The 26,756-nt window shown below is 43.3% G+C and overlaps 1 protein-coding gene across 4 annotated transcripts in view; it reads right to left on the bottom strand.

The window, feature by feature from the left end:
- Window positions 1-26,756, bottom strand: part of LOC137352068 (probable G-protein coupled receptor 153) — a 117,955-nt gene that overhangs the window by 12,139 nt on the left and 79,060 nt on the right. For all 4 annotated transcript variants that reach the window (XM_068017122.1, XM_068017120.1, XM_068017121.1 and 1 more), the window contains exons 4-6: window positions 25,621-26,050; window positions 5,545-5,734; window positions 3,238-3,422 (exon numbers count right to left, since the gene is read on the bottom strand). In XM_068017122.1, coding sequence (XP_067873223.1) covers window positions 3,238-3,422; window positions 5,545-5,734; window positions 25,621-26,050 — 805 coding nt within the window. The remainder of the gene's footprint in view (window positions 1-3,237; window positions 3,423-5,544; window positions 5,735-25,620; window positions 26,051-26,756) is intronic.

The raw sequence follows: 26,756 nt of genomic DNA, 5'->3' as shown, positions 1-26,756 counted from the left end.
ATAGACTAGCACGTCATGATTGACTGTGGAGTCCAACCTTCCTAAGAAAAATGGCTTCTACACCTAAAACTGAGTCATCCACCTCTCTTTTCTCATTAAGCGGCACTCTGTGACATGTGTACTGCACATGTAACATCTCACGGTGATGAACTGGACCCATCTGCCTAGAATCTGAATCACTCCAACCAATTGTGTGCCTTTCTGTGCAGTTGGGCCAAGCCAACAGTGTTCACACACAGTGTGTTGGCTACTCCAAGTGTTTCCCCTGCAAATGTATAGGACAGCTACTTATCCAAGCTTGGTTTAGGAAGTTTTTTGTACTATAAAGGACCACAATCTCAACGGTGTTTGCTCAAGGGTCACTCTGCAGCATGCTGCACCGTGGAGTGATGAGTCTTGGCTCAGCAGCTGCACTTCTCCACCTGATAAACTTCTAATTTCCAAGATACTACTCTGGGAAGTTGCCCATTGGAGGCTATGCACTGCCCCAGGATGGAAAATAAAAATACCGGGCCGCTAGTTCCATTAAAACTAAAGTCCCAGGAGTTTTCCTAAAGCACTTTCACTTGCCCTATGGGTGGCCTGGTTGTGCTGTTTACATGGAATCATATAGCACAAAAGGAGGTCATTTGGCCCATCATGCCTCTTTTAATCCCACTCCCCTGCTCTTGCTCCGTAGGCCTGCATATTTTTCCTTTTTAAGTATACATCAATTTCCCTTTTGAAAGCAGCTATTGAGTCCACTCTTTCACACAATGCATTCCAGACTGCAAAAACTCGCTGGGTAAAAAGACATTTCTCCCATCTCCCCTCTGGCTTCTTTGCCAATTATCTTAAATCTGTGTCCTCTGGTTACTGACCCTCATGCCGGTGCAAACTGTTTTATTTTTGGCAGCGTTTGGCTACCACTAGGTGGCACTGCAGTGGCACATGTGTCACTAAAACGTCACAGTCTGCGACTTCAGGCAGCTGCCAGGACTAAAGATGGCGCTGCTCAAATAATCACACGAAGGCAACCCAACCTAAACACATGGCAGCACCACAATGGTGGGAGGGAGAAAGCGAGCGGGCAGGGGACGGGGGCGAGCGGAGCGGCCGGAGAGAGCAGCGGGGTGGGGGTGGGGGGGGGGGGGGAGCGTAGCTTGACTCATGGGTGAATACCCGTTAGCGTTGCATTGGTGTACGCGTAAAGCGCATGCGCAGAAGCCGACCAGGCACATTGCCCGAAGATGCACACGTCACACGATGACGTCATCGGCGCATGCGCTAACCAGTCCTGGCAAGCCGGAACGCAGCACACGCGCAGAGAGCAGGAGACCGTCTGCGCATGTGCGCACCTTGGTGCAGCCTGATGACATCAGTGGCCAGCTGCGTTGTCAGTAATCACTTTGTTAATTTTTTGCTTCATTGGACAGCAAGAGAAGGCACACAAATGGAACTGAATCTCAGATTTGCTGATATCCCACAGCCAAGAGCTCATGCGACTGTTGGTAGCTCGTAAGACTAGATAATGGCTATTAGAATTCCCTTTGATGCATTTAAGGGTTCACAGCAAAAGCTAAATTCAGTCAACCAACTGGTTAAGATGTCTAAAGTCTTGGATCCTTAACTAAAACTATTAGCTGAATGTAGACTTTTCTCTCTGTACATCGAACACTGTTTCCTCCTTGTTACCAGATGCAGCATACCCTTTACTTTCTATGATTGAATCTGGTATGAGGCCATGGGACACGGGTGTGCTCACTGAGAGGCATTCCCTGTTTAATGGTCTTTTCCCACAAAAATGCCATGGACCAATAACCTTCACAAGCCTTTTTTGTGAGAGAGAGGTTTGGAGTAAACTGGTGTGTGATCTTGAGTGTGAAGGCCATATTGGCATTCAAAACATTAATTAAGGATGTTGAATGAGCATTAATTCATATTTTCACCGGTTCCTCTGCGATGGCCCTATGGCCCCTTTCTGCAAACTCTTAAAAGGGACAAGCAATTTTTCCTTAACTTACCCACTGTGCCTCAGCAAAACTGATTAAATAACTGTATTTATTAATTTTATATCGGTCTGTGTAACCTACCCCTCGCCTAGTTTGTGCTGCTAAGACACCACACAGTACAGCACCCATGGAGTCAGGAGGAATGAGAAGAGCTTGTTAAAGTTGATTGCCAACAATTAGGAGGACTTAAAAAGGGAATTGTCACACTGAAACTTTCGAAGGAAAAAAAAAAGAAAAAAACTAATTTGAAAAAAAATTCCTGAAGAATGAAATCATTGACTAATTAGTTTCCAATGTGGTGGTTTTTAGTTAACCCTTAGATTACATTTCAGTGAGACACAGACAAGTTTAAAGGCCTTAAAGGAGCCATGGAGAATGATCTCCTGATCAGCCATTAATGCTTGTGTTGCCGAGTATGGAAGTGGGCCAGTATGGAAGGACCAGTAACATGATAGGTTCACTTCCTGATCTATGCTGAGCTAGCCAGTTTCAACTGAGATGATATTGGGAGTGCTCATAGATTTTGATAGAGAGAAAAATCAATGAGGATTCCTACACTAGGTTTCCATCCAGTGAGAAATTTTTCTTTCTGAGGGTCGTGAGTCTTTGGAACTCACTTCCTCAAAAGGTGGTGGAAGCAGAGTCGTTGAATATTTTTAAGGCAGAGGTAGATAGATTCTTGATAAGCAAGGGATGGGAGATTATCAGGAATAGGAGGAAATGTGGAGTTGAGGTTACAATCAGATCAGCCATGATCTTGTTGAATTGGTGGAGTAGGCTTGAGGGACCTACTCCTGCTCCTAATTCATATGTCTGTATGCTGGAGTGTGCACGTGGGTGGACAGGGTCAGCCTTGACCATAACTTCTACCTTCTCCCGATGTCACAGCCAACAAACCTGCTGACAGCCACCATCTAAGCTCACACGTGAAGAATGGAGGAGGGCAGCTACTGCCCATTGAACTGCATTCCAGCATGTGTCAGCACCTCCAGGCAAGAAGAGGGAAAGCCTTACGGGGGGTGGGGCTGGAGGGGAGTTGGGATAATAGAAGGAACTAACAGGACATCACAGATCAAGATCCTAATCTCCACGAATTGTAGAGAGGTGGATGACCACAGTCAGTAAACAGAATGTGGAGAATTGAAGGCAAATGGTTTATTTTGATGCGACAGCTTAGAGGGAGGGTGTAAGCCTGAATAACACAAACAGGAATTCTAGTGTTTGGAGTCCATGTTTAGACAGATACCTGTAAATACTGCATCTTATCCTCTTGCATCTCTCTCATTGGGTACACCTGTGGAACTCCCCTTTCCAGTGCTGAAAGGTCATACTTGGCAATGCGATCCACCGTCAGGATTTCAGTGGTGCAGTTATAATCGTAGGGCCTTTCATAGAAAGATTCAGGATGAATTGCTCCATCTTGACTATTTTCTGTAACAAAGAAATTCATTTTATGAGTTACCTGTGATTCAAGATTGTGTAAAGCCCCATCTACAACATGTCTTCTTTTAGAAGGCAACCTTAATGAAGCTTGAAATTAAATTAAAATTAATTGCAGAATAAATACTGTGTTTTACACTACGACAGAGTGTAATGGTGCATCACACATGGGAGACTGACTTAGCAATTAAATTCACAAGGAGATCTTGACGCACAGACACACTATGGGCTAGACTGTGCAGCACATCCAAGTGCTGCATGAGTGGGGTCATGTTCAGTATGGCAGCATACACCACATAGGGGACTTTACACATACTGAAATATACACAACACAGGGACATTCCATGGATTGGACCTTGTGCTGCACACTATTCAATGCAGCTGTGCAGACAGGATGTGTATCACACAGGGGCACTGCCCAGACTGAATCATCATTTGAAGGTTGTGGGTTCAAGACCCAGTCCAGAGACTCGAGCACAAAAATCAAAACTGATACTCCAGTGCAGTACTAAGGGAACGCTACACTGTCAGAGGTGTAGTCTTTCAGATGAGATGTTAAACTGAGGCCCAGAGATGAATTTTACCAGGCCTTTGGAGACAGGCTGGGAGTGGGAGACCTTGTAAAATGGCGGCAGAAGGTGTCAGGAGGGAAGACTGACATCTTCCCGCTATCATGGGACATTCTCAATGGTGGGAACGTCAGCAGCACGGCCACCCAACAACAGGAGGCGGGCAGCCGACTAAATCAATTAACGGCCACTTCTCACCCCCGATGGCTTTTTACCAGCATCAGGATGGGCACCCGCCACGTGGGGAGACCGGCAGGTAAATTGTGGAGGCCTCCCAGTGGATTCCGCGGTGGGGGCCTTCCTTAATGGTCAATCCAGGGCCCAGAGACAGCTCCCACCCCTGGCCCCCGGTGACAATGGCCATTCCCCACGGCTCTGACGCTGCTGCTGGAGGGCTCACCCCTCCAACTGCTGAAGCCTGCCTGGCCCCAGCGCAGTTAAAAAAAATCTTACCTAGCCTTTGAGGGCGCCCTCTTCCTCTCTCGACAGCCTCAGCAGCAGCCACCTCTAATGGTAGCACTGACAAGCTGCCAGCCCTATGATTGGACAGTGGCCCTGCACCAACTTTTTAATAGGCTACTGCCGGTAAAATCCCACCCAGGTCCTGCCGTCTGTGAGGACCCTCTTTCGGTCCCTGCAGCGCGACTTCCTAGGTTTGGTAAAATTCAGCACTCCTGCCCCCCACACCACCCCACCCCTCCCCCATCTGCCCTCTCTTGTGGACGTAAAAGATCCCATGGCACTATTTTGAAGAGCATTGGAGTTTCCCTAGTGTCCTCTATCAACAGCACAAAAATAGATTATCTGGTCATTAACACATTGCTGTATGTGGGAGCTTACTGTGCACAAATTGGCTGCTGGGTTTCCTACATTACAACAGTGACTAACTACACTTCAAAAGTACTTATTGGCTGCAAAGCACTTCTGGATATCCTGTGGTTGTGAAAGGCATTATATAAATGCAAGTCTTACTTTGTTTTTCTTTTCTGCAGCCTTGTAGGGAGCTGGGCCATGTCCTATGTAGAGAAACACCGCAGATAGGGCCATGCACCATATAGAAGCAGTGTACATACTGGATTGTGTACTACACAGAGGAGCTGCACAGACTCGGCCATGTACTAAATAATGGTACTGCACAGGTTGGGTATACACAATGACACTTCATGAACTGGGTGCACACAGTGGCACTGCACGGGTTGGGTGTACACAATGGCACTTCATGAACTGGGTGCACACAGTGGCACTGCACGGGTTGGGTGTACACAATGGCACTTCATGAACTGGGTGCACACAGTGGCACTGCACGGGTTGGGTGTACACAATGGTACTTCATGAGTTGAGTGTATACAGTGGCACTGCATGGGTTGGGTGTACACCACATGAGCTCCTCACATGAACTGGGACAAAGACTTTAGGTAGACAAAATTTACATTACATGGCTGAGCATGATATTACATACAGTATAGCATTTTTGAACTCAATAAAAAGATAAATCGAAGACTAGCTGGTGTTAACCATGTATAGAGTTCAAGAAGGAAGATTACCTTCATCTATGTCATCATTGGACATAATAGCTACACATTTTTCCCAGACGCTTTTGACATCAGCCCTGTAACGATCACAAGCCCAAAGGAACAACGGCAGGAGAATAGACTGCACTATGGAGCACCACAGGAAACACAACACCATCCAAGTGTAAGAGGTGTCATACTTGAGGCTTGCAAAGCTCACCACCTGTAAAAGAAAAAGGTTACTTGAAATGAGACGAGCTTAGGAACAATCTTAAATTCCCCTTCAAACACTGATCTTATGTCTTCATTAACACAATGCTTGTTCTTTCTCACCTCTAATTTTTTCTCCCCACCCTGCCTTTACTGAAGCTGTTGTTGGGGTACAGGTCCACAGATGTTGGCCACGCTCTGGTATTTCACCCAAGTTGTCATTCTTTATGTGTGAGCCTAACCTGTAAGTGTTAACTGGCATCATAGGTGAGGCTAGTCCTGTCCTCATCTTATATCCACACACAGGAAGAACAAGTGGAGACAATGTAGGAATCGAGATCCTGGCTGAGTTTTTCTATCTCAGATTTCACCGCAATTGTCACCAACTTAGATTAGCTAGCCCAACACAGACTGGGGATTTCTGGTTTATACAACTCAACTTCACCTTTAGCCATTGGGTGCACAGCACAAACATATTGAACTTAAAGATAGAAATGATTTGGTAGAGACAGATATGATTTGCAATTGTGATGACACCTACCTCCTTAACCAGACTCCTTTTGAAGAAATCACACTTGTATTAATATACATCATCTAGTTTACCAACTCTATAACATGGTGCTCCTTAATCTAAATTAGTGCATAAAAGCCCTTCCTGCTGGACCTTATTGTCTGAGACAATGAGGACCTCCCCTCAAGGACAGTAATGAGGATTGTAACTCCCATAGAAAACAACCGTATTGTAGCAAGGGTGTGACAACGTGGGCATGAGGCCGAAATAATCCCTTTCTCCAGCAACATCTCCTCACAATTCATTAAAAATAGGATGAACGATGATTTGAATAAGGAAGCTATAATCAGTTTTGCTTTCAATAGCCTTTGAACAAGGAGTTCTATTTTTTATGGCTTTTAATTTTCTCGCCTTTACCTCTTTCTGACCGAATGGGTGAACAATCTACTAAATCCTGTTATGTTCAGAGTTCTACTTGCGGACAATTTAAGACAGCAGAATAAGTAGGGTACAGGTTCAAACTGGTGAGAAACAGATTTAGGACTGATGTCAGGGTAGAATGTCTTCATTGAGAAATTAAGCAATATTTGGAATGGGTTTCTGGTTAGGGTAATGAAAGCAAAAATCTTGGAGTCATTCAAGACACAGTTGGATGCCAATGAGAGCAGCTGTAGAGCTTTTCTTTTGGGAGGACTTATGAAGATGACAGATTGACCCTTCTTGTCTGCAACGTACCCCTCTTTTATTTTGGAGCTTGTGGGTAACTTATTTAAGGGAACAGCCCCTTTAAATTTATTAGCGTGGCTGTGCACGCACGGTAACTTAAAGGAGCTGCCTGCCCGGGGACTTTCTGGCACGGCTGCACAGCTTACAGGGAACATTGCTCGCCTGTATTTATTCCAGGATCTTGTGACCTTTAGCCTCTACCAATACTGTTTCATAAATGGCCAATAGCAGACTCATTAGACAAGCCTTGAATGGCTCTCCATGGCTCTCTAAATTTCTCTCTCTCCCCAAGGAGATAGCACTCGAACTTCTCTCTGTTCCTCTACATACCCAGCATGGTTGATGTTGGCAACTCATCAAATTGGCGAATCATGAGCATGAATCCAATCCAGGGCACAGTATTTGGACCCACACGCGTTGCACCACTCACACTACCAATTTTCTCCCCTCTCATCTTCTACGCATCGTAACTCTCCACCGGGATACCATTCCACAGGTGCTGGATGACCATCTAGTACATTGGCCAAGTAGCCATCCTTCATTTATGAAAGTTGACAATGAATATTGACAGGCTATTTGACTGGAGGAGCAACATAATCAAATTCAATCCTGGTCAACTAGAAGTCAACCAAAGCATCCATTCAGGTCACTCCCATTTTGTAAGGCAGGAAAGGAGCTGTCAGCACAGTTTCATTGGTCTGAAGAAGATATTGATTTGTATTACACTAATGGCTTCTGTTTATTCACAAAGGCTGAATTCACAGAACTCTTATCAGACAAAATCATAAATCAAAGAAAATAATTGTTATAAAGGAAGAGTTACTTAAAACTATTACTTGCAAGACTGATGGATTCTAGATTCAATCCAATAATAAATGCCTTGCAGAGATCACAGCTCACTGTGCCAGGCCCTTCATAGCAACAAATGACTCATCCCTTCATGATCTGGGATCTTGCTGGTGGGTGTAGTGAAACCAATGAGGATAATATTGGATTAAGAAATAAGTATCAAGGCATGCCAGTGAGTCACAGAACAACAAAGTACTGATACAAAAATACAAGAAGACAGTAGTACAGTCACTGACCCCAGCTCGATTCGGTGACTGTCATATTTAGTTGCCCGCTCTGATGCATACACTAAACACAAGGTAGATGCACTTAATCATTTTATCTTGTCTTCTCTGATGCTGTTTTCACCCGAGATGGCATGCTTAATAAATGGAGATATCTCAGCATGTCCAAGACCGGAGGCTATCTGATGCTGCAGCTAGTTAGCAAGATGATCCAGGTTCAAGTGAAGACATGAAGCAATTTCACCCAGAGGCAAATGCCATGACAGCAGTTTGGAACATGGTGTTGATAGGTGTCGGGGTGGGGAGGGGGAGGGGATGGTGGAGGAATGGTGAAGCGGTGCATGATGCCCTGATTTACACGATGAGCAGAAGGAAGGTAGAATGATATAATGATACTGTGGTTTCTATTTGGAAGCTTCTAAAGTTATTTTTAATGGTTCTCAGGATGTGGGTGGCACTGGCAAGGCCGCATTTACTGCCCATCCTAGTTGCTATGGAAAGGTGGTGGGTGGCCTTCTTCTTGAACTGCTGTGGTCTATGTGATGGTTGTGCTCCCTAAGACAGAGAACCCCAGGATTTTAAATACAGTAATGAAGGAACAATGAATATCCATGTCACAATAATTGTAATTTGGAGGTGGTGCTCTTCCCAAGATCTTACTGCTCTTGTCTTTCTTGATAGCAGTGTTGTAAGTTGCTGCAATGATCCTTTATTTTGAACATATTTTGAGCATGTGTGCTGGTGGCAGAGAGGGTGGATACTGAGTTCAGGGGGTGGATTCCAATCAGGCAAACTGCTTTGTCCTGGATGGTGTTGAGCTTTTTGTTGCAGCTGCATCTATCTAGGCAAATGATGAGTATTCCATCACAGTTCTGAGTTCAACCCTGTAGATGGTGGGCAAGCATTGAGGGGGCAGGAAGTGAAAATAATTGGGCTAAGGATATTGTTTTGAGGAACTGCAGCATCAATGTGCTGGGATGCAATGATTGGCCTCTGATAACCATGGGTATCTTCCTGTGTGTCAGGTATGACACCAACCAAAAGGGAGCTTTCCTATTGATTCCCATTGACCTCAGTGCAAGCACATTTTATAACGTTTCCTATTGGTCTTTCTCCATTCTACATTAAACAATAACTTGCATTTATATGGCACCTTTAATGGAGTAGAACAACCAAGGCGCTTCACAGAAGCATTATCAAACGCATAAGGAGATATTAGGTCTGATGACTAAAAGCTTGGTCGGAGAGGTGGGTTTTAAGGAGTATCTTCTAGGAGGAGAGAGAGGTGGAGAGGCAGAGAGGTTTAGGGAGGAAATTCCAGAACTTAGGGCCTAGGCAGCTGAAGGTGCAGCCATCAATGGTGGAGCAATTAAAATTGGAAATGCTCAAGAGGCCAGAATTGGAGAGCGCAGATATCTCAGAGTCTTCTGGGGCTGGAAGAGATTACAAAGACAGGGAGGGGCGAGAGCATGGAGGGATTTGAAAATGAGGATGAGAATTTTAAAATCAAGATGTTGCTCAACTGGGATTCGATGCAGGTCAGTGAGCACAGGGGTGATGGGTGAATGGGATTTGGTGATGGGTTCAGACATGGGCAGCAGAGTTTTGGATTACCTTAAGTTTAGGGAGGGTAGAACGTGGGAGGTAGGCCAGGGGTGCATTGGAATAGTTGTCCAGAGGTAACAAAGGTATGGAGGAGGGTTCCAGCAGAGGAGCCAAGGTAGGCACACAGGCAGGTGATGTTATAGAGGTAGAAATAGGTGGTCTTAGTGATGATGATGTAACCTGGTCAGAAGCTCATCTCGGAATCAAATGCATTAAATATTTTTTAATCATTTAATTATTTTTTAAAGTAGGAGATCCAGCAGCTAATTTGTGCACAGCCATCTCCCACAAACAGCAATGAGATAATGATCAGGTAATCTAGATGAGAAACTTAAAATACGGTGGATGCTGGAAATCTGAAACAAAACAGAAAATTCTGGAAATACTCAGCAGATCAGGTAGGGAGAGAAAGAGCATCAACATTTCAAGTTGATGCCCTTTCATCAGAATATTAAATCTGTTTTAGATGTTGGTTCAGGAATAAATGTTGTCAAGACACTGGGGAGAACTTCCCTGTTCTTCGTAGATATAGTCATAGAGAGATACAGCACTGAAACAGTCCCTTCGGCCCACCGAGTCTGTGCCGACCAATAACCACCCATTTATACTAATCCTATATTAATCCCATATTTCCTACCGCATCCCCACCATTCTCCTACCACCCACCTACACTAGGGGCAATTTACAATGGCCAATTTACCTATCAACCTGCAAGTCTCTGGCTGTGGGAGGAAACCAGAGCACCCGGCGGAAACCCACGCGGTCACAGGGAGAACTTGCAAACTCCACACAGGCAGTACCCAGAACCAAACCCGGGTCACTGGAGCTGTGAGGCTGCAGTGTTACCCACTGCGCCACTGTGCCACCCCGAGTGTCATGGGATTTTTTACATGCATCTGAGAGGGGAGATGGTGCCTCAATTTAATCTCTCATCCGAAAGGCGACACCTCCAACATTGCAGCACTCTCGAAGTACTTCACTGGAGTGTCAGCCTAGATTGTGTGTTCAAGTCTCTGGAGTGACTTTCAGATGATCTGCTGTCTCAGAGGTGAGAGTGCTACCCCTAGTCAAAGCTGACATGTTTAACACATTTAGCATGAATCATTACCAATCATACTGCTGAAACTCAAATACAGGAAATAGTAACCTTTTCTTTTAAACTGTGGAATTAAAGGACAAAGACCCTGGGTACTGGGCACCAAAGAAACACCTGTCTCCCTGGGCAGACCGTTTTCCTTTTCTTTTCCAAAGTGACAACAACTTACATTTATAAACCGTCTTTTCCATTTGGAATCATCCTGAGGGACTTTGAAGGGGAGCACTAGCAGAAAGTACAGGAGAAACTTCAGCAAAATGATTGAATGCAGGTCAAAAAAGTTAGTGTTGAGAACAGTACATGACCAGGAGATGGTTGACAGTGAAACAGAGTAGCAGCCAATACACGCAGGTAGATAGATGCTATGTCGTCACCTTGACATTACCAAAATATGAACTTCAAACCATTAATTAATCACCTAAAACTCAACTTTCTCTTAAAATAAAATATTCAAATGCTTAACTTGTGCTCAACTTGTCATCTCTTTTTATTCCTCCTATTTTCCCTCTCTATTTAATTTTAACAATTTTCTTTTTCTAACAAGTAAACTCTACGCTATTATTTTTATTCTTTAAAGTTTAAAAGCTTTCATTCCCATTTCCTTACTCTGTGTGTTCATTTTGGAGCAATGTTTAGAAGGATTTCAGTAACTGAAAGCTGACCAATCAAAAATGTCAGATTCCCAAAATTGGCACACTAGCATTAAAGACCTATTAAAAACAATTTTCAAACCTAAAAGCATCTGGGTAATTAAAGGATACTGCATGTTAGCTGCTGGACTGCCACCTCTGAGAACTGGGTTTCCAAGCGTTAATCTTCAACTTGCTCTCCAGGTGTGAAATCGGTATTACAATGCGGCGCCTGTTAAAGGAACTGGCCAACTTGTATTCCGATTGAAATCAATTGCAGGGGTGGCTGATCCACAATGCCACTTCTATATCTGGGCAGCAAGTTGAAAATGCATCCCATCAAATTCAGCTCAGACTGTTGAAACAAAAGTCTACTCTGAGCTGTAAAGGTCTTCTGAGACACATGCTTGGGGAAGTTCCAACTCAGCTGCAAGTGAACATGCGCCCAAAGCACAAAATGGTTCCTTGTTGGTACTAAGGTGGCAATCTCACACAGAAAGGCCACAGAAACAGCAAGAATCCCACTCTGTTACAACTATTACCATTGTTCTGGTTCAAGGCTGGAAATCAGGGACATTGTTTGGGCAGAGTACAGAAAGTTTAACTTTGCACCCCACTATGCTATATAGGAATAAAAACAGGAAATGCTGGAAATACTCAGCAGGTTTGGCAGCACCTGTGGAGAGAGAAGCAGAGGTAACGTTTCAGGTCAGTGATGATGAAAGGTCACTGACCTGAAACGTTAACTCTGCTTCTCTCTCCACAGATGCTGCCAAACCTGCTGAGTATTTCCAGCATTCCTGGTTTTTATTTCAGATTTCCAGCATCTGCAGTATTTTGCTTTTATTATTATGCTATATTGGACTTGGGAGCATCTGGTGTTGCGAGTCCCTGATCAAAATGGAAAGTGTTCCATTTTCCAGTGCCTGCACTTCTTCTTAAGCACAAAATTGGCCAAAAAAGTAAAAGGAATGAGAGAAGGCCAAAGAGAACAAGGGAGACAGAGAATCAGAATGAAATAGAGAGAAAATGAACTAGCAAACAGGTCAGCAAGACAATGCCATGTGACCTTTCTCAGACAAGTCCTTTTCAGGCAGAAGATAAAGACTAATTTCTGTGCACTGCAGAATAAAAGAAAGGCTTGTATTCATCTTCATCATGTCACTCAGAAACAATTCAAAGACCTTCACATACAATCAATTGCTTTGAAGTTTGTTGTTACTTAGATAAACAAGGGCAGCCATTTGACACCAGCATGACCCTGCAAGACACATTAAGATGAATGCATGGTCAATCTTTTTTTTGAATGGTATTGGATAAGAAAGGAATATTGGCTAGGACAGTGGGAATCAGAATGCTACAACACAGGAAGAGGCCATTCAGCCCATGGTACCTGTGACGGCTCTTTGAAAGAGCTATCAATTAATTGCACTCCCCTGCTCTTTCCCAACAGCCTGCATACTTTTTCCCTTTTCAAGTCACTATCTAACTTCCCTTTGAAAGTTACTATTGAATCCACTTCCACCACCTTTTCAGACAGTGCATTCTACATCATAACAATTCACAGCATAAAACATTTCTCATTTCCCCCTGGCCCTTTTGCCAATTGCCTCAAGTCTGTGTTTTCTGGTTACCAGCACTTCTCCCAGTGGAATCAGTTTCTCCATATTTAATCTATTTAAAACTCTTCACAATTTTGAACACAACATAATCTTACTTGTGGATGTTCTTCAGGTTGTGCATCAGAACACTTGACAAGTACATAAGAAATGCTTGACCTTTGTGTGGTAAACAGGTGCTGCAATGTGCAGGCTGGGTGGGTGATGGCAGGTCCTGGTGCATTGTGCCTTGTGCTCACAGTGCCAGCCTCTGTGTACAGTAACAAACCCATATTAACAGCCAGTCTCACAAAAGGACTGGAGGGCTTTGCAGTTTCTATTACCATCACCGAATCCTTCCAGGTCGCAAGTTGCAGCTATACAGAGTTCAGGCATTTCTCATCAATCAGTGATGGAAGAAAAATGTGGGCAGGGTTTGTGGGGAAAGGGAAGCACTTACTATTTCCACAGCAGTTGTGTGGAGAGTAGCAATGGTGTGGAAGCAGCTCACCCACCAATCCTCCCTAATGGAAAATGGTGGCCAATGGAGGAGATTTAAAATGCAGGGGAAAGAAAGTTTAGCTCTCTCCCCCTTTTCTCCCCTTCTTTCCTGCATGCATTGACTCTTGCTGAGGTACAGATTCCCCCATTGCCAGTGGCCATGATACCTCACCATAGTGGTCATTCTTCAAGCATGAGATTAGATGCTGAGTGCTAAAAGTTCTAGGCAACTATACAGGTGACTTTGGACAAGCTCTATCTTATCCCTAGCCAATGTCCACACACGCTGCCTAGCTAGGGTTATTTGATAACAATCAGGAACACAGACCCTGGATGATTATTCTCTTCCCTAGACTATGGGGTTCTGATGCCAATTATGGAACACTTTCTTTTCTTTTGGGCCTCCTTATCTCGAGAGACAATGGATACGCGCCTGGAGGTGGTCAGTGGTTTGTGAAGCAGCGCCTGGAGTGGCTATAAAGGCCAATTCTGGAGTGACAGGCTCTTCCACAGGTGCTGCAGAGAAATTTGTTTGTTGGGGCTGTTGCACAGTTGGCTCTCCCCTTGCGCCTCTGTCTTTTTTCCTGCCAACTACTAAGTCTCTTCGACTCGCCACAATTTAGCCCTGTCTTTATGGCTGCCCGCCAGCTCTGGCGAATGCTGGCAACTGACTCCCAGTTATGGAACACTACTGCTTTCAAAACTGATAGCAGCTCGACTCCCACCAGGAATCAAACCTGATATCTATCCAATTAATATGGATTTGTGTTTCATTTACCCATTAAGTCATACTTGTCCATACAGTATTACTTGGACTGCTATTTTAAAAGGTCTTAACCCAATTATTTCACAGATATTTCATAGTTATCTCTAGATCATAGGTTTAAAATTCAACACGTTTTTTAAACAGAAACTAAATAATAAATATCACTCTTTTGTTATGTTTTGTCGTCTGAGCAAAATGCTTGGTTAAAAAAAAGTTATAGAAATGTCATACACAAGTGGTACAGGGAATATCGGGCAGTATTGTTATTTGCGGAATGACTTCAGTGGGATAATTCTTTTAAAATTTTCAAATCACCAGGAACATTGACAAGGCAGAAGACTAAAAATAAGCGAAAGTATAAAAAGGAAGTCTCACAGATCTGACCCAACAATCTATCATAATTAGAAGACAACGGGAAGCAGAAAACAAAGTAGGAAAAAGATGAGGCCATTAGCTGCAATAAGCTTAATTGATCAACTCAGGGAGGTGGTCTGTTATATGATAAAGGATGGTCAATTTCAATCTAATGACCTTCTTCACTTCTTATAAATTCTTATATTTTCGCCTTACCTACACACCTTCTCACCCCTTAATTCCCTTCTCTCTTCAGAAATGAAGCTAATTGTCTCTTGAACTTAATGTCCCCGGTAACTTATTCTAAAATTCTCAGCCATTGAGTGATAAAGTTCTGCCTGACTTCCCATCTTCCTCACTTGTAACTTAGATTGTAGCATTTAAAAGTTATGAAGAATTTTCCTGGGTGAACAGAGCCAATCCTCTTCCTCATCTTGAAAATTCCAATTTGGTAGCAACCCCCGCCCCCCAACCAAAGTCAGTTCTTTTTTAAAGAAAATAGGATCAACAACCTTAAACTGCCTCATAATTTAAATTCCTGATGTTTAGAATCACTTTTGTTGCTTCCACCTATTCCCTTTCAAACATGTTAAATACAAAAAGAGCATTACACAGTTCCTGGACTGTTCACTTGAGTGGTTGAAGCATTCATCTCAGACAATGAATACTAAATCCACAAGTCAGAGAAGACAGAGTAAGTAGTGGACATGAATTATGGAAACTTAAGGATAGGGCAGGAGTAATGGGTATGAACATGCAGCCGAATTAAGAAACAATCCTGTAGATGGCAGAACTAACACAAAACTGGCCCCAGATATCCAGCTAAGGTCCCTGAATGATCAGTTACAATGTGAGAAAACCATGTGCAATATTCAAAACTACAAGGTGTTTTGAGAAAGTAAATAGGGAGAAAGTTCTTCCACTGCAGGAGGGTCAGTAATCAGAGGATACAGATTTAAGGTAACTGACAAAAGAACCAGAGTGGGAGATGAGTTGCAATGATCTGGAATGCACAGCCTGAAAGTGTGGTGGAAGCAGATTCAATAGTAACTTTCAAAAGGGAATTCGATAAATACTTGTAGGGGGAAAAATTCTAAGGCTAGGGGGAAAGACGAGAGTGGGACTAATTGAGAGAGCTAGAGTGACAATCAGCTCCACCATTGGAAGCCATAGAGAAGACTAAATGTTCTTTTGCAGATCGAAACATTGCCTGCACTTATAGCAATCCCTGCTACTACAGTCCCATAAACCTTGACAGAAGGTGTTGTTAATCATACAGCTGCCCTGATCTCAAGCAACTTTCCCAAGAACGTTTTTCTATTTTCACCTTATTTCTTTGGAAGAGGTGATGGGCAGGGGTGGGGGGCGGTGAGAGTGAAGTGGTGTAGGGGGTGGGGGGAGAAGTCAGTCTAGCTGTGCATTGTTTTCATCACAATGGCGTTAGGAACAAGTGACGTGGGTGTGACTTTGACTCCAAGCTTGGCTGTAACTGCGCTGCAACTTTTCAAACATGGAAAATGTAAAAGGTCTAATCAGTAAATAGTAAAACTTGTTAGGAGCCTCTTAACTACTGTAATTTCAGCAAATATTTATAAATTCCCTTACATCTAAATTGTTATCGATATTGCCCAAAGAAGACTGATATGTTAGTATAATTTATTTGCAAAAAATGTTGTTGTAATACTTTGCTACAGGGCAGAGAGACTATTTGAAGGAAAACTGGATAAATATTTGGAGCAGAGGATAATCTAAGGCTGTATAGGGAGACAGCACAGCAGTGGAATTAACTCTGGATTATTCAAGAAACAAACCAACACAAACATTTATGATGGGCTAAACAGCCTTTTCCCTTGATGCAAATTTCTATGGTTCTCTGGTACAAAATCAAAGACCAAATAAAAACCTTGTTAAATACTTATTAACTAATGCTTAATGTCTGTAAAGTCTTTGTTGACGTTTCTTCCCATTGAAACATTTGTTCTTTCAACATATAAAAAAAATTCTAAATTGACATCATCTCCACTCACCATTAAAGTATGGATTGAGATTAACCTGAATAAAGTTTCAGTGATTTCTATTTCAAAGAACAAAAGAATTTGCATTTATATAGCACCTTTCAGAGCACCGGAATTTCCCAAAGCAGTTTACAGCAAATTAAATCCATTGCAAGTACAGCAACTGTTGCGACATAGTGAATCACAACCAGCAATTTGAGTACAGCAATGTGATAATGACCAGATAATCTGTTTTAGTGATGTTGAATAATGCAGTGGGATCTTTCACGTCCACCCGAGAGGGCATATGGGGCCTTTGTTTAACATCTCATCTGAAAGACTGCACCTCCAACAGTACGCATTCCCTCAGTACAGCACAGATGCGTCAGCCTAAAGTATGTGCTCGAGCCTCTGGATTGGGACTTGAACCCACAACGTTCTGACTCAGAGTCACAGCTGGTGTTTATACAATGTTCAGCTTTCCCTGCTGTGCTAGACCTGAGTGATTCCAAAGCCAAGGCAGTCCTCAGCAGTCCTATGCCATACTATCTCTTAGCAACCCTACCAGGCAAGCCCAACATGGCATATCTGAGCAATTCCAGAGCCTGGCAGCCCTTAGAGAGAAACTCCTGCTGACAACCCACACACTGAAACAGGTGAAATTAATGCTGGCAACTTAACTGTAATTTAGTTTATTTTTACGTGAGTCATTTATAAATTCATGCTGTTCATAAATTCCAGAAAATAACTTTACAATAAAGTTAACTACTCTCCATAGCAAGACAATGAACTGAAAGCAGGGATGTCAAGCATTCTTCAATTGAACGCATGGCCATAAATGGGAAATAAGTGAAATTTGAAAAGTCAAATTCAGAAAAAAAATAAACCATTCACATATTCAGCCCTGAAACTACTGCATCTGATCTGACAGGATAACCACGCATACTTGATGTGTTTTTGAACAAAATCTATTTTGAGTAATAATTGTGAGACAGCTTCAAAAATCCTTGGCAGCAGATAGTGCAAGAATAAAGTGGTAACCCTTTCCCAAACCACATAAAATATTGAATTGGGGCTTAGTTAGTTGCACTCTCATTCCAGTCAGAAGTTCATTGGGTTAACACCAGGGACTTGGGCACATAACCTAGACTGATACTCCAGTGCAGTACTGAGGGAGTGCTGCACAGTCGGGCGTGCCGTCCACCAAATGAAATGTTGAAGTGAGGTCCTGTCTGCTTGTTCTAATGGTGTCGGTGAATGTCATAGATCCCATGGCACTATTTTAAAGAGGGCAAGGAGTTTCCCCTGGTGTTCTGGCCACCATTCCTTTAACCAATGTCACAAACACAGCAGAGTCCATCAGTCATCTTATTGCCAACTTGAAGTGTGAAAATATACGAACATACGAATTAGGAGGAGTAGGCCACTCAGCCCCTTGAGTCTGATCCACCATGCAACAAGATCATAGCTGATCTGATTGTAAACTCAACTCCACATTCCCACCTACCCCCAATACCTTTCACCCCCTTACTTATCAAGAATCTATTCACCTCTGCCTTAAAAATGTTCAAATACTCTGCTTCCACCGCCTTCTGAGGAAGAGAGTTCCAAAGACTCACAACCCTCCGAAAGAAAACATTTCTCATCTCTGTCTTAAAGGGGCAACCCCTTATTTTTAAACAGTGACCCCTAGTTCTAGATTCTCCCACAAGAAATATCCTTTCCACATCCACCCTATCAAGACTCCTCAAGATCTTATATGTTGCAACTAAATCACCTCCTACTCTTCTAAACTCCAGCAGATACAAGCCTAGCCTGTCCAACCTTCCCTCATAAGACAACCCACCCATTCCAGGTATTCTTCCAACTGCTTCCAACGCATTTACATCCTTCCTTAAATAAGGAGACCAGTACTGTACACAGAACTCAAGATGTGGTCTCACCAAAGCCCTGTGTAAATGAAGCATAACCTCCCTACTTTTGTATTCAATGCCCCTCGCAATAAATGATAACATTCTATTAGCTTTTCAAATTGCTTGCTGGACCTGCATACAAACCTTTTGTGATCCATGCACTCAGACACCCAGATCCCTCTGCATCTCAGAGCTCTGCAATCTCTCACCATTCAGATAAAATGCTTCTTTCCTGCCAAAATGGACAATTTCACATTTTCCCATATTATACTCCATTTGCCATATCTTTGCCCACTCACTTAACCTCTCTATATCTCTTTGTAGCCTTCTTATGCCCTCTTCACAACTTACTTTCCTGCCTATCTTTGTGTCATCAGCAAATTTAGCAACCATACCTTTTATATGACTTGTAAAAAGTTGAGGCCCCAGCACTAATCCCTGTGGCACACCACTCGTTACATCTTGCCAACCAGAAAATGACCCATTTATGCCTGTTCTGTTTCTTGTGAGCTAACCAATCTTCTATCCATGTCAATATGTTATCTCCTATAATAAAAACAGAAAGTGCTGGAAAAACTCAACAGGTCTGGCAGCATCTGTGGAGAGAGAAGTGGAGTTAATGTTTCAGATCAGTGACCCTTCTTCAGAACTGGCAGATAAGAAATGTAAAAGATTTTAAGCAAGTAAAGCGGGGGTGGGGCAAGAGATAACAAAAGAGAAGGTATTGATAGGACAAGGTCACAGAATAGCTGACTAGAAGGTTATGGAGCAAAGGCAAATAATATGTTAATGGTGTGCTGAAAGACAAAGCATTAGTACAGATAAGGTGTTAATGGACTGAAAACTGAACAGCCACAAGCACAAACATGAAAAAAACAGTGGGTTGGCACAGTAGAAACAAACTGAACAAACTAAAATAAAATACACACAAAAAAAAAAGAAAAAATAACTAAAGATAAAGTAAAATGGGGGGCCTGTCATGCTCTGAAATTATTGAACTCAATGTTCAGTCTGGCAGGCTGTTGTGTGCCTAATCGGTAAATGAGATGCTGTTCCTCGAGCTTGCGTTGATGTTCACTGGAACACTGCAGCAATCCCAGGTCAGAGATGGGAGCATGAGAGCAGGGGGGGGGCGGGGGGGGGGGGTGTTGAAATGGCAAGCAACCAGATGCTCGGGGTCCTGCTTTCAGACTGAGTGGTCACCCAGTCTGCGTTTGGTCTCCCCAAATGTAGAGGAGACCACATTGTGAGCAGCGAATACAGTATACTACATTGAAAGTACAAGTAAATCACTGCTTCACCTGAAAGGAGTGTGAGGGGCCTTGGATAGTGAGGAGAGAGGAAGTAAATGGGCAGGTATTACACCTCCTGCGCTTGCAGGGGAAGGTGCCGTGGGAAGGGGACAAGGTGATGGGGTAATGGAGGAGTAGACCAGGGTGTCGCAGAGGGAACGATCCCTTCGGAATGCTGACAGGGAAAGAGAGGGGAAGATGCCTTTGGTAGTGGCATCACGCTGGAGGTGGCGGAAATGGTGGAGGATAATCCTTTGGATATGGAGGCTGATGGGGTGGAAAGTGAAGACAAGGGGAACCCTGTCGCGGTTCTCAGAGGGAGGGGAAGGGGTGAGGGTTGAGGTGCGGGAAGTGGGCTGGACAGGGTTGAGGGCCCTGTCAACCACAGTGGGGGGGGAAATCCTCGGTTGAGGAAAAAGGAAGACATATCAGAAGCACTGTCATGGAAGGTAGCATCATCGGAGCAGATGCGTCGGAGACGGAGAAACTGGGAGAATGGAATGGAGTCCTTACAGGAGGCAGGGTGTGAAGAAGTGTAGTCGAGGTAGCTGTGGGAGTCGGTGGGCTTATAATGAATATTAGTAGACAGCCTATCCCCAGAGATGGGGACAGAAAAGTCGAGGAAGGGAAGGGAAGTGTCAGAGATGGACCATGTAAAGGTGAGAGAAGGGTGGAAATTAGAAGCAAAGTTGATAAAGTTTTCCAGTTCAGAGAGGGAGCAGGAACCGGCACTGATACAGTCATCAATGTACTGGGGAAAAAAAAAGAGTTGGGGAGGGGGCCTGTTTAGGACTGAAACAAGGAATGTTCGACATATCCCACAAAAAGATAGGTATAACTAGGACCCATGCAGGTACCCATAGCAACACCTTTTACTTGAAGGAAGCGAGTGAAGTTGAAGGAGAAGTTGTTCAATGTGAGAACAAGTCCAGGCAGAGGAGGGTGGCGGTGGATGGGGATTGGTTGGGCCTCTGCTAAAGGAAGAAGCAGAGAGCCCTCAGACCGTCCTGGTGGGGGATAGAGATGTAGAGAGATTGGACGTCCATAGTGAAGAGGAGGCGGTTGGGGCCAGGAAACTGGAAAGTGTCAAAATGACATAGGGCGTCAGAAGAGTCACAGATGTAGGTGGGAAGAGACTGGACCAGTGGAGAAAAGATAGAGTCAAGATAGGAAGAAATATGTTCAGTGGGGCAGGAACAGGCTAAAACCATGGGTCTGCCGGGACAGTCCTGTTTGTGGATTTTGGGAAGGAGGTAGAAGCGGGCTGTCCTGGGTTGCCGGACTATGAGGTTGGAAGCTGTAGAGGGAAGATCTCCAGAGGAGATGAGGTCAGTGACAGTTCTGTGGACAGTTGCTTATTTCCCACACCATGAGCTTTTATTTTCCACAATAACCTTTGATGTGGCACCTTATCAAATGCCTTCTGGGAACCTAAGTAGAGTACATCCATTGGTTCCCCTTTATCCACAGAACATGTTAGTTCTTCAAAGAACTCCAATAAATTGGTTAAACACAATTTCCCTTTCACAAAACCATACTGACTCTGCCTGATTCCCTTGAATTTTTCAAAGTGCTCTGCTATACCATCTTTAATAATAGCTTCTAACATTTTCCCTATGACAGATGTTAAGCTAACTGGCCTGTAGTTTCCTGCTTTCTGTCTCCCTCGCTTTTTGAATAAAGGGGTTACATTTGCTATTTTCCAATCTAATGGAACCTTCCCCAAATCTAGGGAATTTTGGAAAATTAAAACCAATGCATCAATTATCTCATTAGCCACTTCTTTTAAGACCCTAGGGTGAAGAACATCAGGATCTGGGGACTTGTCAGCCCACAGCTCCAACAATTTGCTCAGTACCACTTCCCTGGTAATTGTAATTTTCTCGAGTTCCTCCCTCCCTTCCATTTCCTGATTGACTGCTATTTCTGGGATATTAGTTGTATCCTCAATAGTGAAGACCAATGCAAAATATCTGTTCATTTCATCTGCCATCTCCTTATGTTCCATTGTTAATTCCCCAGACTCACTTTCCATAGGACCAACACTCACCTTGTTATCTTTTTAAAAAATATCTATAAAAGCTCTTATCTTATCTGTTCTTATATTTCTAGCTAGCTTTCTCTCGTACTCTAATTTTCATTATTAACCTTTTAGTCATTCTTTACTGTGTTTTATATTCTGTCCAATCTTCTGACCTGCCATCCATCTTTGTGCAATTATATGCTTTTTCTTTAAGTTCAATACTATCTTTAATTTTTTTAGTTACACATGGATGTTGGATCCTCCCCTTGGAATTTCCTTTCTTGTTGGAATGTATCTTTTCTGTGTATTCTGAAATATCCCCTTAAATGTCTGCCACTGCATCTCTAGTGACCTATCCCTTAACCTAATTTGCCAGTTCACTTTAGCTAGCTCTGCTTTCATGCCCTCATAATTGCCCTTATTTAAGTTTAAAATATTAGCCTTATACCCATTCTTCTCTCCCTCAAACTGAATGTAAAATTTAATCATATTATGATTGCTGATGCCTAGGGGCACCTTCACTATGAGGCCATTAATTAATCCTATCTCGTTGCCCAATACCAGGTCTAGTATAGCCTGCTCTCTAGTTGGCTCCAGAACATGCTGTTCTAAGAAACTATCCTGAAAACATTTTATGAACTCCTCATTTAGGCTACCTTTGCCCATCTGATTTTTCCAGTCCAAATGTAGATCAAAATCCCCCATGATTATCACCATAGCTTTCTGACCAGCCCCCTTTTATTTGTTTGTGGGGTGCTGGCTAGGCCAGTATTTATTGCCCATCTCTAATTGCTCTTGAACTCAGTGGCTTGCTAGGCCATTTAAGTATCAACTACATTGCTGTGGGTCTGGAGTCACATGTAGGCCAGACCAAGTAAGGATGACAGATTTCCTTCCCTAAAGGAAGGAAATTAGTGAAAGGACATTTGCGAACCAGATAGGTTTTTACAACAATTGACAATGTTTTCATGATCACCATTAAACTAGCCTTTTTTTTTAAATTCCAGATTTATTAATTGAATTCAGATTTCACAATCTGTTGTGGTGGGATTTGAACCCATGTCCCCAGAGCACTAGCTGGGTCTCTGACATTACCACTATGCCACCACCTCCCCCCATTATTTCTTCCTTCATACCCCGTCCTACTGTGTAGCTACTTTTACACCACTCCCACAAGTGACTTCTTACCTTGATCATTTCTCATCTCTACCCAAACTACTTCTACATCATGGTTTCCTGAATTTAAATTACCCGCTCTATTGTGCTAATACCATCATTAATTAACAGAGTCACCCCTCCACCTTTTCCTAGCTACCTGTCCCAATCTATGTCATCCTGCAGCCATATCTCTGTAATGGTTATCAATCGTACTTATTTATTTCTATTTGTGCTATCAGTTCAGCTGTTTTGTTTTGAATGCTATGTGCATTCTGATACAGAGCCTTTAGTTTTGTCCTTTTATTATTTTTGTAATCTCTAGCCTTATCTGATTTACTCTTAGATTTGTACTCTCTGTCCCTTCCTGTCACAGTCTCTATCATTTCCCATATTAATACCTTCCTCTCTTGCCTTATCTCTACTCTTTGATTTACTACCTCTTCCCAAATTTGATCCCTGGCCCCCATTATTTAGTTTAAAACCCTCTTTATTTCCCTAGTTATGCCATTCACTAGAACACTGGTCGGAGGACAATTCAGGTGTAGACCATCCCAACAGTACAGCCCCCACTTTCCCCAGTAATGGTGCCAGTGCTCCACGAAATGGAAACCACTTCTACCACACCAGTCTTTAAGCCACAAATTAATTTCTCTAATCTTATTTTCCCTATGCCAATTTGCACATGGCTCAGGTAATAATCCAGAGATTATTACCTTTGAGGTTCTGGTTTTTAATTTAGACTCTAGCTGCTCATACTCCCTCAGCAGAATCTCATTCCTAGTTCTACCCATGTCATTGGTACCTACGTGGACCACGACCACTGGATCCTCCCCTTCTGACTGCAAGCTCCTCTCTAGCCCAGAGCAGATGTCCCGAACCCTGGCACAGGGCAGGCAACACAGCTGTCTGGACTCTCGCTCTCGGCTATGGAGAACTGTGTCTAACCCCCTGACTATGCTCTCCCCTACCACCACTACAATCTTAATTACTCCCCCGCGCTTGAATGGCTTTCTCTACCATGGTGCCATGCTCAGTTCACTCATCCACCTTGGAGCCCCTGCTTTCATCCATATAGTTTGAGAGAACTTTGAACCTGTTGGACAATAACAAAGGCTGAGGCTCCTTCGCTTTTACGTTTTGGGTCATCATACCTGCCTCACTCGCAGTCACACCCTCCTGTCTCTGACCATGGATCAAATCAGAAGACCCTATCCTAAGGGGTGTGACTGCCTCCTGGTACAAAGTGTCCAGGTAACTTTCCCCCTCCCTGATGTGTTGCCGTTTCTGCAGGTCGGCCACCAGCTCATTAACTGTGAGCCAAAGTTCCTCAAGCCACAGCCACTTACTGCAGACATGGTTGCCATGGATCACAATGGTGTCCACAAGCTCCCACATATTGCAGCTGCAACATATCACCTGTCCTGTCATCCTTAATGTGTTTTAAATAACTAATTAATTATTTACTTAATTAGTGTAGTAATTAATGGCTCTCCTCACCAGCACTTTCTACACCAATTTAAACCTTAATAATACAATAAACCTTACCGCTTAAAAATAAAACAGTAGACTCACCAAATTCTTACTTCTTTTCTGCTTGTGTGGCTTAATTAATTATAAGGTAGTTACAGCAATTTTAATTTTAAGTTTTTTCTCATTTCTAGCTATTAACACACACACCCTAACAGCAGTGTACTAACCTAGCTATTTACAGATACTCCCTAACAGCAGTTACTTATCAACCAATCACCTTACAGCTTTCCTGTGATGTCACCGTTTGAATTTTTTTCAAACTCAGTTAGCACGCGCCAACTCCTGAAGCTGTCTAGGTGCTCCCTCACAGGTCCGACTCCACTCCTCTCTGCTCCCTGAAAGTAAGTGAAGGCCCCGAGCCTGGCGCTGTATTTATTCTCTCCCAGTTCTAGGTGCTCCCTTGCAGATCTGATTCCACTCCTCTCTGCTCCCTGAAGGTAATGAAGGCCCCGAGCCTAGCGCTGTATTTATTCTCTTCCAGTTCTAGGTACTCCCTCACAGGTCCAACTCCACTCCTCTCCCAAATGGCCATCATGTTTGTCCACAAAATAGCAGTCACTGCACTTTGAAGAATGTCATTATGTCAAATACTTTGAGTTGTATCTGAGAGATGTAATAAGGAGCTATATCATGGAATCATAGAATGGCTGCAACACAGAAGGTAGCCATTTGGCCCATCAAGTCCTTGCCAGCTCTCAAGAGCAATTTAGCTAGTCCCAATCTCCCGCCCTTTCTCTATAGCCCAACGTAAATGAATTTGTGCATGTGTATAATGCTGAACAAAAAAATTATTTAAATCCGAATGAAGTGCCAATGAGATGGGGAAGTGTGAAGTTGCTGAGATTGCAAAAACTGGACCTATCCCTAAGAAGATTTGTTGCATTGACCCTTTTGCTTCTGCACATTTCCTGGTTGAGCTTATAGAACAATTCTTCCTAATTATTTTAACTTCACCAAAAGAGCTCCTAGCTCTAGCTAACAAGTGGGGAAGCTTTCCTCTGTCTACTATGTGTCAGGAAATGTGAAACCCATGCTTTACAATCACATTTACAAATTTTACGACACAAAATGCAATCCACCCCAACATGTAAATCTCTGTTATATTAACAGTGTAAAAGCCAGCAACTTACCAAAATGGGAAATCCAGTCAAAAAGTCGTAGATAAAAACTATTCCACTGATTAAGTAAGTTATCTGGAGAGAGGTTTTTAATGGTTCGGAGCCATCAATGGATGACCTCCGGTTACCCTGTGCATCTTCCACTACTATTGTGGGCACGTTGAATTTGTTCTTGTTGGCGTTGTTTCCAGCTTGGATGGTGAAAGTCTGAAAGAGGGCAATGCCAATGCATACCACGCCCATCACTACACTCCCACTGATCAATAACAGGAAGCAGACCCCAAAACCGAGGCCTATCTCCGTGACAATGAAGCGGCAGTCTTTGGCGTAGAAACGTTCTGTGGTGTCATGCCAGCCCACTGCAGGCAAGGTAGATAGGATGAAGGATACCATCCAGATCCCCATCACTGTGTGCACAGCTTGCTTCTTGGTGTTACTCAACCTGGAACAGTTAATAAAAATGTTACACATCTGACTTGATTGTAAGTGGTGGATTATCTGCATTTACAATGTACTGTTGAGACATTACTACTGTGAATAATACTTAATAACACTGACTTTTTTCTGTGCACTGCCTCTAAAAACATTGCATCACCTAGAATTTCGAGCACAGGAACATGCCATTCAGCCCATCAGGTCAATGCCTATGTTTATGCCCCACGCGAGCCTCCGCCCACCCCCGTAAACCTACTTATGAAGAACATTCAAGTTTTGTTGCCCACGGTTGATAGCTGCGGGTAAGGTGAAAGGTCATTTAGAAACAGAACAGGAAAAAAAACATGGAATACAAAAAGGTCATTAGGTCACTCAAACCTGTTTCTTTCACAGATCATGTCTAGTCCACTTTATCATGAGCCCTCCTTCCCTCATTTAAATCACAGGGCTAGTAATCCAGAGATCCAGGCTAAGGCCCTGGGGGCATGGGTTCAAATCCAACTATGGCAGCTAGTGGAATTTAAATTCACTTAATTAATTAAAAATCTGGAATTGAAAGCTAGTCTCAGTAATGGTGCCATGAAACTATCATCAATTGTTGTAAAAACACATCACTAATGTCCTTACCTGGTCTGGCCTACATGGGACTCCAGATCCACAGCAATGTAGTTGACTCTTAACTGCCCTCTGAAATGGCCTAGCAAGCCACTCAG

This window comes from Heterodontus francisci, chromosome 37 (assembly GCF_036365525.1).
Source record: "Heterodontus francisci isolate sHetFra1 chromosome 37, sHetFra1.hap1, whole genome shotgun sequence".
Taxonomy (NCBI): Eukaryota; Metazoa; Chordata; class Chondrichthyes; order Heterodontiformes; family Heterodontidae; genus Heterodontus; species Heterodontus francisci.
The sequence above is the reverse complement of the archived record's forward strand: the minus strand, read 5'-3'. Positions and strand labels throughout refer to the sequence as shown.